Genomic DNA, 14969 nt, shown 5'->3' on the forward strand with positions numbered 1-14969 from the left:
CCATTCTCCATTTAGGTATCACTAATTGTTAAGCTTTTCTATCAAGCCTAAATCTGCTGTTCTGCAACTCCTACTCACTCATTATTCCTAATTCTACAAGTCTTACACCTCTTCTAACATGACAACCTTTCAAATACTTTAAGAGTTATCATCTCACCCTCCCCCACCCCTCCCAGAAGTTTTCTCATATCCAGGCTAAACATCCCCAGTTTCTTCAACCCATCCTCATCCAGCATAATATTACAGTCATCATCCTGGTAGTTCTCCTTTGCACTTCAATCAATCAATCAAGCAGGGAGACAGTCAGGCAGACAAACATTAAATGACTGCTATATGCCAAGCACTGTGCTAGAAGCTGCTGGAGATTAAAATAAAAAGACCAAAAACAAAATGAAGCTATCCCTGATCTTATGGGATTGAAATGAAATAATCCATTGCTCTTATATTTGGAAGCAACATTTGCATATCTAAGAGGTTACAGAATAAAAATATATAGGAAAATACAAAAGAGTTGAATACAAAGTGGTATTGGTGGAGGGAAGAAGGAGTGGAAAGAAGGAGGGAGGAAGGGAGTGAGGGAAGGAAGGTGCCGAAGTTGGGGGTCAAGAGAAGGGCTAAGAAAGGACTTTTCCAGTTTGTCAATGACCTTTTGAAAATGTGGTACTCAGAAAAGAACACAGTATACTAAAAATCGTCCCACCAGGCTAGAATACTATCAGCTCCCTTGTTCTGGACATTTAACATAGTCCAAGATCACTAGTGGGAATGGTGATATTTTGTAGACTCAGTAGCTACTACTGAGTTCAGATGAAAAAGATCCGGCCTGAGCATAGGATGAGTGTGTTCCCTGTGTGATTTAGTTTGCCCAATAATGCAAAATTCTGGAAAGGAAGTTGGATAAAACTCCATTGAAAACAAACATTGGGGTGGGAGTGGGGGAGTTGATTTCTGTGATTTCTCTATTGTAGGGGATTCTTGGTGTGTAAATTACCTCCACCAACGTAAATCAGCAACTCATCTATAACTTACAGTCTTAGTCGCCTGGGGCCACTTGTCTATGATCATATAACTAGTAAGTGCCATATGCAAGAGTCTTCCTGATGCCAAGCATGGATCTCTAACCACTAGGAAATGCTGCCTTTGTATTTTGTTAAAAATACATATAATAATAACATGCTGTCATTTTTATACAAAACTGATGACTCTGGCCTCCATCAGTAGAACATATCAGTAGTTATATTTCTACAAGTGGGAATGAGTATACATTGAGTGATTCACACTCTCTGACCCTGTCCTTATATACAATGACATTTATCTATTGGACAGCCAGTCAGGGCTCAGAAATAACGTCTGTAGCTAGGAAGCAGTTTTGATTTGTACCATTAACTGCTCAGTATGAGAACTGAACTTATAGCCTGAACTTTGCTAGTCCTATGTTCTAACCAAAGAGAAAATTAAAGAAAATAAATCTCTTATATGGAAAACTTACTGGGTGCAGTGGATAGAGTGCTGGGCCTGAAATCAGGAAGATCTGAATTCAAATTTGGCCTTAAATAATCAATAAATGTTTATTAAGCACCTCCTATGTGCCAGGCACTGTGTGAAGCACTGAAGATATAAAAAGAGGCAAAGCAGAACTGAAATAGCTCAAAAGAAACACAAGATGCGCAAATTTAGAGAATCCACCCCAAATGTTCACATGGACTATTTGGACCCGACCTGTGGTAGAGCATTCTAAGCTCGTACTGGTCTGATCAGCCAGTCGGACACACTGTAACTTGAGTCTAACATAGTGATGTCATTTTGTTCCTCTTAGAGAACGGAGAACAACAACCAACCAGCTGCTTGTTTCCTTCCTTCTTTCCTTATTTCTTCCTTCCTTCCTTCTCTTTCCTTCCTTATTCCTTCCTTCTTTCCTCCCTCCCTCCTTCCCTATTTCTTCCTTATTTCCTCCTTCCCTCCCTTCCTTATTTCTTCCTTTCTTCCTTATTTCTTCCCTCCCTTCCTAATTTCCTCCTTTATTTCTTTTCTCTTTCCTTCCTTCTCTCGTCTCAAGAGATGTTTAAAAAAAACACAACCCTATGTGAAAAGCTCCTGGTGTGTGTGTGTGTGTGTGTGTGTGTGTGTGTGTGTGTGTGTGTGTGTGTGTGTGTGTGTGTGTGTGTAAGACTCCTCATTCTCTTGACAGATATGTCTGCATATACATGTTTCTATATTTCAGTTGCACCAGCCCAGAGGTGCATCTGTCTGTATGGCACATCACCTTTCTCCATCTGCCCTCTCTAGACCTGTTAGGAATTGAAGATCGTTCCAAACCAGACTATGGGGAACCAATAATGCTTCAGCCAGGAGATGTCCCAGTGTTTTGGGCCTCAGAGTTGACAAGCCTGGAAGCTGTCAGCAGCTGCAGTGAGTATACTTTCATGATGACTTTTTTTCCAGAGCAGGTGATGTAATGTGGATGAATTAATGGCCATGGCCTTTGTTAGGTTTAACATTGAATTTAAGAGCAAAGAGTAGTGTCATGCCACCCACAGCCAGCTCCCCTGGAATTAATCTCCCTCTTTTATCCCTTAAAAATTTGTGCTCTCTCCCAGTATTGGGTTTCCATTCTAGGGAATCCTTCCAAGGCTTGGTGCAGCCCACATCACTACAGAGAAAGGCAGTAGAGATGGGAGTCAGTGACTCTCAATCTTTTTGCACTGACATTGGACAAGCACAAACAACAGCGAGGAAACACTAAATATTCTTTTGTCCCTTTTCATTTCACTGTGATCATTTTCAGAGAGTTCGCAGATTACCTTCTATGTCCTCTGTATATATCTTGCATGTACCTAGTTATTTACTTGTCTCTTCCATTAGAATGTGAGCTCCTTGGGAGCAGGGAGCATATTTTGCCTTTCTTTGTGTCCCCAGTACTTACCACAGTGCCTGGTACATAGTGAGCACTTCATAAATGTTTGTCAACTGACGGAAAAAGTCACAGAATCTTGAAGTTGGGAGAGAACTAGTCAATACCACCTGTATAGAAATCTCCTCTACAACATTCCCAACAATTGGTCATTTAGCTTTCTCTTGAGGGTAGTCAAGGAGAGAGAGACTACCTTACTCTCTTCTTCTTTCTGAGTAGTGAGACATCTGTCATCTAGTACTGCAGTATCTCTCTGGGGTGTATAAAGTGCTCAGGGAGGACCAGCACCTCTGGTGTGAGGCCTTGCTGAACCTTTTTAGTGTGTCTTTGGTGTCCGCCTTTCACCCAACTCTCACCTGTGGCTCCAAGAAGCTGTAGCAGATGCAGTGGCCACAGCCCAGTAGAACTGTCTCAGCAGATGGGCTAAACCAGGTTGAGGGTAACTGACAGACCTCAAACACATTGGTGAGTTAGGGGGTTGCCTACCCCAAGTATGTGAAGACTTCCCTGGTAGAATGGGCAGATGAGAACAATTTGTTCCAATAAGGCCATGAAGATGACTGAAGCAGGCTCTGAGGATTGCTGAGAGCTTTGTCAACCATCAAAGACTCCAAGGTACTCCACAGCATACCAGGCCATTGCCAGTTGTCCTGATTTTTCTCCTGATCCTGGCCTTTGGTGACTCTGGAAGAGAAAGTGAGGCTGATGATTTTGCGTAGCTCTGACTCACTTAAATCCAGTCCATGAACAGGTCAAGATATCGTTACCTGATGTCACTGGTCCTCTTTGAAAACAAAGGATGAACTTCAACAACAACAACAGTATCTCTCTGTACTCCAAGCTCTTTTAAAGATTACCCATAGTAACTTATCAATCCTGTCAGTTCTTTCAATTCTCTTAAGATATTATTTGTCTAGTCCTGATAACTTGAACTTGTTGAGGGCAGCCTGCCCATCTCCTCACTTAACAGCATTTTCCACTCCATGCTAATCCTTTTTGTTCTATTCTGTGCAATGCAAAAATCATTGTTTTTGGATGTAAGCATAGAAACAAAATAAGACCTGGATAATTCAATCTTCTTGGGGCAGCTAGGTGGTACAGTGGATAGAGTGCCAGGCCTAGAGTCAGCAATACTAGAATTCAATCCAGCCTCAGATACTTACTAGCTGTGTGACCCTGGGCAATTCACTTAAGCCTGTTTGCCTCAATTCCTTATCTGTAAAATGAGCTGGAGAAGGAAATGGCAAACCACTCTAGTATTTTTGCCAAGAAAACCCTAAATGGGGTCACAAAGAGTCAGACACGACTGAAATGACCAAGCAACAACTACAAATGCAAAGCACTAGACTTGTTTTCCCTGAATCAACAAAGACTCATTTGTGGTTCCTTTCCTGAAAGCATAAGCTGGACACTCAGGATAGAACTAATTTGTCAGCAGCCACCCCTGCTGGGGGGGAAGCATGGCACGAAGAACTCAATGGTAGAGAACAAGTACTAACAATAAACCCGGTGCCCTTCCCTCAGGACAAGGCTTAACAGAGTACCTATCATTCCTTTTATCCCCAGTGGTGATGAAGAACAGGCCAAGCAAATTCCTGAGACTTAGAGAAAACTCAAGAAAGCACTAGAAACATGCAAAGGACTTAGCAACTGCTAGCAACCCTGCCATAGGTAACAAAGGTTAATCTCCCCCTTACACTCAGTTATTCAACCTGGCTTCCACAATCTACCCAAGTCTTTTCTAAATCTCAATGTGTCTAGTTCCCTATGTATCTCATCCATCCCTTTAAGCAGTTTCCCCTTTCCTCTCTCCTTATTTAAATAATTTCTGAGGATTTTTTAGAGCTCTGCCTTACTTAAGTCCAGTTTGTGCTCAGGTCAAGACATCACCCTCATGATGTCATTGGTCCTCTACAAGAACAAAGGACGAACAACAACAATTTTTGCTTATCTTCAGAATTTCAATCTTAAGAACTTCCCATCCCTGTTGGACCAACTTCCCCTTTAAAATATTAGGCCATTGAATCCCAGCTACCCTTTCTTTGAATTCTGTGAAATGTACTTTCTCCAAATCTACTTTTCAAGTCAGACTACCTGAATTTGCTCCTTCTCAACATCGTGAACTCAATGATTATAAGTGGTCACTTTCACTCAAGTTTCCTCACATTCCCATTTCAATAACCTGTTCTTCCTTGTGCGTTGAAATCATCTGATAATATTTCCTCTTGTTGAGCTCCAGAAGAATGAAATGAATATGAGCTTTTCATTTTTGAATTATGCCTAGTCAAGCCAGTATAGAAACTGGTAAGATGGTTCAGTGAATTATGTATCTGGAATGCTTACAGTCCACGGAAGCTCTGGATGAAGGGTAGGGACCCTGCAGTCTCAAGGTCACATGTGGCCCTCTAGGTCCTCAAGTGCAGCCCTTTGATTGAATCCAAACTTCACAGAACTATAGCCTCCAGGCCTCAGGTTCCCTACCCCTGCTCTAGATACTCAGGGATACCACCTGCACATATCCATACTCTAAATGGGGTCTCAGCCTAGCCCTTACAAATATTCAGTTCCTGATCTTTGGGAATACTGAAACCTCAAAAATAATAGAACTTTCTTCTCTTCTTTTCTAGTAGGTATGGTACTTCCTTAATTTCAACTCATTATAAAATACTTTCTTGTTTAGGACAATGGAAGGAAGGAAGGCTAGCATCAAAGTATTTTATGATTTAAAAAATTAATGATGAATGTAAGGTCATGGTGGCAGATGGTCCTTCTAATACAACCTGTAAAGCAATTTACCATATTCTAAATTTGTACTATTTGCAGACCTGTGTACATATATTCAGCTTTCAGAATAGTTTTGCCAATTATAAACAAACAAAAAAGGGAGAAATTTTTAATAATAAAAATTGCATTTACAAGTTATCTGTATTAGAATATAAAAAATCTCCAGTATAGTCAACTACTACCCATGTTATACAATGGACACATTCTATTTTAGTTGCTAATAAAGGGCCACACAACTCAAAAAAAATTCTTCTTGCTTTCTATACCTTTTGAAAAATGAAATTATTATCCTTGCTGGGTATGAAGGTACACACCTGTAATCCCAGTTGAAGCTGAGGAAGGCTGAGGCCAGCAGATGTCTTGAATGTGGGAGTTCTGAGCTACAGTGGGCTAAAGGTGATTGATTAGGTGTCCACAGTAATTTTAGCATCCACATGGTAAGCTGCCAAGGAGGAAGGCACCAAGCTGCCTAAGGAGGAGTGACTGAGCCCACGTCATAAATGGAGCAGATCAAAGCTCTTGTGCTGAGTTATAATGGGAATGGAGACTATGAATAGTTGCTACCTGGGCGAGATGGGAGGACCAAGTCTTTTAAAAAAAAAAATGAAATTATCATTAAGGTAAGTCACAAATATAGGAGCTCCTTGGCTTTTGGCAGGAAGAGAGTGTCAAAAGACGTCTGGATGGTTTGGATGAACCATCCTTTCTCCTGCTATCTTTCTTCCCATGGTATACCTGCTACTCTGAATGATGTAAGGCTGGTCATCACTACAAAACCATGTTTCCATATCAGGTTTGTGATTTGTCTCCCAAACTCATTACTCAATTACTCCTTCTGTCCAAGTGATCTATAGTATATATGTCATTTAGTTGTTCCATCATGTTGGACTCTTTGTGACCGCATGGACCATATCATACCAGTAATGTCCTTGGGGTTTTCTTGGCAAAGATGCTGGAGTGGTTGCCATTTCCTTCTCCAGTAGATTAAGGCAAACAGGTGACTTGCCAAGGGTCACATGGCTAGTTAATGTCTGAGGTCAAATTTGAACTCAGGTCTTCTTGGCTCCAGGCCCAGTACTCTAACCACTGAGCCACCTAGCTGCTTCCATTTATGTATATATTATATACCCCATAACAATATTGCTTCTGTTTTCTATTTCTGTTGATTCTTGTCCAATTGCTTTCTATCATGGAGTGCTCACTCAAAAACTTTTCCCTTAAGCTTCTGGATCTCATATGAATCTATCTCTTTAACATACAATGCTATCCACCCACCCTACTTTTATCTTTCCCTCTCATTTTGAATAAGGTATATGGCCTTCTAGAGTTAAATTTCTATTCAAAGGCCCTGTCTTACAAAGGCTTAGGATACCTGTGAGGTCAAGTTTTCCTCTTTGCATTCAGGTCACTAATTCACCTTATTTCTTACCCATATTTGATGCCTTTGTATATAGGCATCAGAGGCCATGGGTTTTTATTATTGGTTCTCTTCTTGTATGTTGGATATTGGTCCTCTCTTCTGCTATTCTTTCCTATATATGGTAGCTGCTACCCTTTATGGTACCAGGCTTGTCAAATCTATGGAGGTTTTCCCCCCCTCAATGTCTTTCCTTTTCAGTTTAAATCCCTCCTAATTCACAAGACATAAAGAAAATATGTTTTTACTGGCCATTTTTAGACTTTCTTGCCAAGAACCCATAAGTCATGGCTGAGTAATGAACAAATTCACAAAACCTGTTCTATTTCTTGGTTCCAATGCAAAATGTCAATTTGCTTAAATCACATTTTATGTCTTTATTAGAGCTTTTTCTATATTAAAGTGTTGAATAAACTTGGCTCCTATAAGGCCTATGAAATTCAAATATGCTTGTGAAATCTAGCAGAAAAGACACTACACTGGGAGGCAGGAGAGCTGAGTGCTAGTTTTAGCTCTGCCAAAGACACCTGTGTGAATTAGAATACGTTCTACCATTTTTCTAGGCCTCCATCTTGGGGGTTGGATTAGATGTTCTATTTTTCAGATACCTTCCAGTTTTTAACATTTTAGATTATAATTCTATGAATGAACAAGAGAATTCTCTGAGCATATCAGCAATGAACAACCTCCTCCATTTCCCCCTTACATTTTCGCCAAAGTTGGATATATTGACACAGAGCCTTGGGACTCCCCCATAACTCGAAGGGCAGATCCTCCAGAAGTGACTGCCCCAAGTTCAAGGTTTTCCGTGAGTGTAATACCCACTCAAAACCATTGGAGGATGTAGACCTTTAAATGGCAATAAAGCATTTCCTCTATGTAAACCTGGGGCTCACTGTCTCACAATTACGTATATCAAACAGTGGAAAGAATGGACACAAACAGGGAATTTGCTGGGAGGTGCACACACACAGGGAACACATGTGGTCAGGGCACACAAATAGAAGGGCAATTCAGTGTGGATGCTGCAGGACTGCTGATGTCTTACAGTGATAGCATCATATTGCCTTCCACAAGGCCTGTTCCCTACTGGTCTTCTCCGGACACAGAGTTTTCACTGTCTCAGCTGGACACTGCTTTGATAGCACAAAACATCTTCTGGATCATTCTCTATCTGACACTGCTTCCAGAATTTTAGGCTCAGCTAAATTTCTTGGAGGTCTGTTTTTGAGAAGATTAGGCATTCACATGTTCCCTTAGTTCATTCGTTGTTGTTGTTCAGTTGTGTCTGACTCTTCGTGACCCCATTTGGGGTTTTCTTGGCAAAGATACAGGAGTGGTTTGCCATTTTCTTCTCCAGCTCATTTTACAGATGAGGAAATTGAGTCAAACAGGGTGAAGTGATTTGCCCAGGGTCACACAGCTAGTAAGTGTCTGATACTGGATTTACTGAGCCATCTAGCTGCCCCTCCCTTGTTTCATAGCCAGAGGCTAGTTTGTTGTTGTTGTTGCTGTTAAGCAATTCTTTTCAAAAGGCTTTTGCCTTAGCCCTGTAGTGTTCTTTAGGAAAAGGGAAAAAAAATCCTGACTTCTTTCCCCTTGTGATGTGACTTGTTTTGTTCTCCTACAAAACTTACCTGGGCCTCTCATGTCTAAAAAGCAATTCAAACCTCCAAGTCTCTAGCTCTCTAGAACAGATTTTGGGCAATTTCATTCTCTTCCATAGTGAGCATTCTTTACGTCTGTTGATTTTAATCTCCTAAAACTAAACTATAAGCCATATAATGGCTATTTGTCCAATAACTACCAATCCATAATAGCAATCAATCAATAAACATTTATTAAGTACTTACTTCGTGCCAGGCATTGTGCTAAGCATTAGAGTACAAAAAAAAAAAGAAAGAAAGAAAAAAAAGGCAAAATACCATTCTTGCTTTCAAGGAACTTGCAGTCTAATTGGGAAAAACAACATACAAACAAATATATACAAGACTAGCTATATACAGGATAAATAAGAAATATTTAACAGAGGGAAGTCACTAGAATTAAGGTCGGTTGGGAAAGGCTTCTTGTAAAAGAAGAGGAGAGATGGGGAGAAAATTTGGAACTCAAAATCTTGTGGAACTGAAGGTTGAAAACTAAAAATAAATAAATAAATTTAAATGTGAAAAAAGAAAAATCACTTTGGTGGCTCTGAGGTTCAGGGTTCTGAAGTTTTTTAACTTTATATCTCTTCTGTTCCGTCATGTGGATCGAGGAGGAGGATGGGGAAAAAGCATCACCTACAAAAAGCTAAGTCCAAGTGGCAAGGTCATAGACTCACCTAACAACATTCCTAGCCTTTCATATTCAGATATGGCCACCCAAAGTCTAGATGACCTTTAGGCCCCCACTTAGCCTTGTTTTAATGTTCCTGAACCATTTTTGTTTTTGCTCATTTACAAATATTCCTTTTCTTCCCTTCAATAGAATATAAACTTATAACTAGAATTTAAGAATGATTTCATTTTTGTCTTTTATCCCCATTACTTTACATACTGCTTTGTATACAGTATGTGCTTAATTAACGTGTACTGAATTGAAATCCCTCTTGTCCCAAGTACTGAATGGAAACACCATCGCCTCTTGTCTATTTCAGGGTCACCGCTGGCTTTTACCAGCTGTCCTGGGTGTGCAGTTGTTATTGACCAGAAGGATAAAAGCATTCAAGTGAGTCATCCTGGGGAAGTCCCAGAGGTCCATTGCATTTCCCAGAATCCTCTCCAGTACAGCATTACTTCATCTTCCAGTGTACAGAAAATTAGAGAGCTAGAGAACATAATTGCCAGAGATCCAGGTAAGAAAAACAAACAACCCCTCTCTTCCCTCCAAAAAAAAAAAAAAAAAAAAAAAGACAGAAAGAAACCTCCTGGGCTCAAGGAGGTGTTTGTCGCTCTAGAAAACTAAAACTGAACATAAAGGTTATACTTAGTGTGTATACGACTGACTTTTTTGTATTAAACATCTGGCTGGATTGCTGCTAACTTTGCTTCCTTCTAAATAGTATTCTGGTGGACCCTTATATAGGAGGTAGGAGAGGTGAGCTGGTGATACAAAGGACATGTCAGATCTCTCATCCAATGATAGCCAGACTATGGTTTGCTACTGCATTGTCATGGTGAGTCTTAAATGGTTTAGTGTAAAGAGTTCTAGAACAGGAATTTACTTAAATTACTTAACTTTGCCAGGCTTCAATTTTCTTGCCTTCAATAAAAAGGAATTAAACATGGTAAGGTGAGGTCAAAAGATTTGTAATCTAACTGTGAATCCCAACTCTGCCATTTACTATGTGATCTTGGGCCTCAGTTTCCTCCTCTGAAAATGAGAGGTTTATTATAGCAATAGATGCAAATAAAACCTTTGATAAAATCTAATATTTGTTCATGGCAAAAAAATACTAAAAAGAATGGATATAGAGAGGTTTTTCTTCAAAACACTAAGCTGAGTCAATGTAACATATAATTAGAATCGTTGAGTCATTTTTAGTCATGTCTGACTCTTTGTGACCCCATTTGGGGTTTTCTTGGCAAAGATATTAGACTGGTTTGCCATTTCCTTCTCCAGCTCATTTTACAGATGAGGAAACTGAGGCAAACAGAGTTAAGTAACTTGCCCAGGGTCATGTAGCTAATAAGTATATGAGACTGGATTTGGACTCAGGTCTTCCTGACTCTAGACCCTTCTGTCTCTTCATTGTACCACCTAGCTTCCCCTGTAATTAGAAACATTCCCACTAAAAAGAGGTACAAAGTAAGAATAAATATTCTCACCCATTACTATTTTCACTCTCATAGTATTAGAAAATTTCAAAGTCACAATAGTATAAGAAAAAGGTATTAGGGGGATTAGCATTAGAAGTAAAGAAGTCAAAATATCATTATTTGGATATGGCATAATAATGTATATAGAAAATTTGACTTCCTCTACAAAAAAAAATAGATTTAAGCCAATCTTCAAAATATAAAGTTAACTCACATAATCATCAGCACTCTTAAATAATAGCAGAAAAAGATTTTTTAAAAAGAGAAACTCATTGTATAGTAACTCTAGAAACTATAAAATATTTGGGAATTAATCTACCTGGGAATACAAAGAATCTGTATAAGAACAACTATAAAATTATAATGACCAAAATAAAGGAGAACCTAAATAACTAAGTGTTCTTGAAGGGATTGGATTAATTTAGTAAGGAGGACAATTAATATGGATGTATGTAATTCTATACCAATCAAAATACTAAGGTGCTTCATTTTAAAACTAGGAAAAAAATTGTAATGAAATTTATATGAAAAAAGTGGGTTAAAATACCTAGTGGCACATTAAAAAGAAAAGCTGATGTAAGTAGTTTTACTCTTTTAGACTTTAAAGCCTATTACCAGTGGTCATCACTGAAACTCTTCAGTAGTAGGGAAACAGAAAGAAGTAGATGAAAGATGCTCCCAGATATCCAGTCAAATATATAGAAATGATTAATGTTTGATAAACCCATAGAAAATAAAAACTAGATAAAGAATTATTTCACAAATGCACTTGAGAAAATTGATGGTATTCTAGGGTAGGAAAGGGAATTAGACTTACGTTTTACACCATACACCTGAATGAATTTTAACTGATGAGAGACATATATTTTTTAAAAATCCATCATTTTCTTCCAAAAAAATGGAATAAAGTGATTAGCTCAATTGTAGAGGTGGGAAATGACTTATTTTTCAACTCAACAAAGAGAAGAAAGTTATTAGGTACAAGGTAGATAAAAATTTTTTTAAATTTGTACAATATAAACTGTATAATTAAGATAAAAAATAACAGATTGGGAAAAAATTCATGGCATGTATGATAGATAAAAATTAGACACATAAAAGATATAAAGGATTATTAAAAGTTGCAATAATTCCAATTCTACAATGAATAGTGGTCAAAGAATAAGAAAATTTTTTAAAAACAGGATACAAAAATTGTTAATAATCACTATAAAAACTGCAACTACAGTGTTAGAAATAGAGCCCCTTGAATCCCCTCAGCAGAGTTGGGAAGTTAGCCAGGGCAAGTTGCCTGCAGCCCATTGCTTTCCAAGTTGTAATGCTGGGTGGAGTCTCACTCTTAATAATGAAACTAAGTCTGGAGTGAAAGAAGAATTGCTTGTTACAATTCTTGCAAGAATTGGGTGCGCCCCCTGGTGGGAGAGGCACACTGTACAGAAGTGAGAGCCAGGTTTTATACTGTTAGTAAGATCCTGCTCCTCCCATCAGAGCTAGGATAGGACCAGCTCATCTGAGTTACACTCTTCCTGAATCGCCCATCCCATGATCCTCCTCATATTAAGGCCTCCCAATTCTTGCGTCCCATGTTCAAAAATGGCCGCTATCTCAGCCCTTGGGGTGTGCCAGTTAATATTCAATAAGCTTATTAAGCAAGCTGGAGAAAAGCCTTTGCCCTGACCGTGACCCCAACAGGTTGCAACCAATTTAGCCTCCAGGGCTCTTTCTTAAGGAACTGGTTGTTTACAGAATGTTTGGCATGTTTTCTGATTGGTCGAGGGACTATCCACAAGATCTTGGAATTCCCTTGTTCTGCTGCGGAAGCCTAACTTCTAAATTTTTCCCTACATACAGTGATAATTAAAGAAACACAAAATAATAGCTAGCATTTATGTAGTGCTTTAAGGTTTGAAAAGTGATTTAAATGTTATAGATAATATATGTTAAAAACAACTTCGAAAAACCACTGTCAAGTTCTTTGCCATAAACTTGGCAAAAATAAAATTGCATCTTTTCCTAATTAAATTAAAAAATAATAAGCACTTACCCACTCTTCCTTCCACCTCTTCTTAGTACCCCCTTCCACGAAAAATAAAACCTCTCCAGCATATGTACATAGTCAAGCAAAACATATCCCCACATTGACCACATCCAAAAATGTATATCTTACTCTGACTCAGAGAGCTCATTGCCTCTCTGTCAGGAGATGGGCAGCATTCAAAATCATTGGTGCTCTAGAATCTTGGTTCATCATTATGTTAACCAGAGGTCTTAAGTCTTTCAAAATTGTTCATTTTTATAATGTTGTTGTTGTTAAAGCGTAAATTGTTTTCCTGGTTCTACTCACTTCACTCTGCATCAGTTCAAAGTGAGGGTCAAGTGACACCTATTCCCCCACCCATTCCTTGTTTGCAGAATTCTACTTGTGCTCCCCCCTAGGGAAGAGTCTCTTATAATCTAGGAATTCATTTGGGATTAGAGAAGTTTCCCTCTGAGAAGAAGCTCAGTTTTTCCTTTTCCTTTTTTGTTAGTCATTTGTTTTATTCAAATTTTCTGTTTTTTACTCTTTTTACTTGGAGGGGACAGGGACTTATAAGTACTTGGCAGGTCTGAAAAATTCATACAATGTTGTCTGTTTCTTGAATTTGCATACAAATTTGCAATTTGTATTTAGGGTCGATTACAATCTCCTGGCCCCTCCATAGAGAATGTTAAGTTTGGGACTATTTGGGGGACTGGATTAAATGGAGTTCTGGGACTCTACTTTGCATTTAAAAGACCATTAAGAACTGTGGATCTTTTGAAACTTTTTAACACAGATTCTGGGGGGAGGCACTTGAAAGAACAATGTTTGAGCTATATCATGACCCAAGAGAACTCCCAATGAGGATATTCTCTCTACCAGTGTAGGTTGGCACCTCCTCTACACCATTGAGAGGAAGTGACTCACCCAGGGTCACATAGCTAGCATGTGACATAGACAGGGCTTGAACCCCAGATTTCCTGACTTAGAGACATATTTTCTAATCATTACCCCATGCTGCTTCTCTGAGACTTCTTGGACCCCTGGACGTGGGAGTAAGGATAGGTTTAGGTTCAGGATAGATTGGACCCTGTTAAGGATGAGGCAGATCATCTTTACCTGTCCTTGCTCAGCACCTCTTTCTCTGATACTCCCAGATCAGATAAGTCCTATATCATTTTTTCCTTCCTTACCTGCCCAAGTATCCACACTAAGCCCCTCCAGCTAAAACCTGCATTCCATCCCTTAGGAAACTGTGGAATAACTAGCAGCTACTTTGGTCAGATTGGCATGATCATACCAGCCACCACCTTTGTGACCGAATGCTGGGGCCTAAGTGTAGGCAAACTCGGTCCATCTCAGGCCGAGTATACCTCAAGATATTCAGGAAGGCATTCTTTGGGCTTCAGACTAGGGTTCTATGGATGGTTCTGTTTGTTCCTTGGTTGGAGTAAGGTCACTGAAAGAGGCCTAGAAGTTCAACTCTAGAGAAGAAGCTCCATATAGTCAAAGGCCTTTTCTACATCTTAAATTAAGAGGATTACCAGCGGCCACCAGAGGGAGCTAAGTACATTCACTATGCTTGACCAACGCTGTGAAGAATTTAGAACATATAATATTAGACCTGGGAAGGACCTTATAGACTATGTAGCTCAGAGGTGTTTAACTTTACGGTCTTTGAACTCTTTTTAAAAAATTAACATTTTCAGTATAATTGGTTCCCTTTGTAGCTTTGTGTATTTTGTTTTATATATTTAAAAACATTCTGAAAAGGGGTCTATAGGCTTCATCAGACCACCAAAGGGGTCCGTGACACAAAAAAGGTTAAGAATGGCTGATTTAATTTTTACAGATGAGGAAACTGAGGCTGGTCGGGATAGGGGGAATCATTATTAGTTATTGTGTCTTTACTGCAGCAGTAGTATAGGCACATGATCTCGAGTATCTGTTGGATAGAAGAATAAGACTCCTGGATTTTGAGTCAAATAGTCTGGATTTAAATCCTAGCTGTTACTACTTGTATGGCTTGGTCAGAAG

The 14969-nt window shown here is 39.2% G+C and overlaps 1 protein-coding gene across 1 annotated transcript in view; it reads left to right on the forward strand.

The window, feature by feature from the left end:
* DGLUCY (D-glutamate cyclase) overlaps positions 1–14969 on the forward strand; it is a 77417-nt gene that overhangs the window by 13754 nt on the left and 48694 nt on the right. The window contains 2 exon segments of the mRNA XM_027870109.1: positions 2287–2409; positions 9751–9948. Of these exon segments, the coding sequence (XP_027725910.1) occupies positions 2287–2409; positions 9751–9948 (321 nt within the window).

The sequence above is a fragment of the Vombatus ursinus genome, unplaced genomic scaffold, assembly GCF_900497805.2.
Source record: "Vombatus ursinus unplaced genomic scaffold, bare-nosed wombat genome assembly UNPS02014794.1, whole genome shotgun sequence".
NCBI classification, from domain to species: Eukaryota; Metazoa; Chordata; class Mammalia; order Diprotodontia; family Vombatidae; genus Vombatus; species Vombatus ursinus.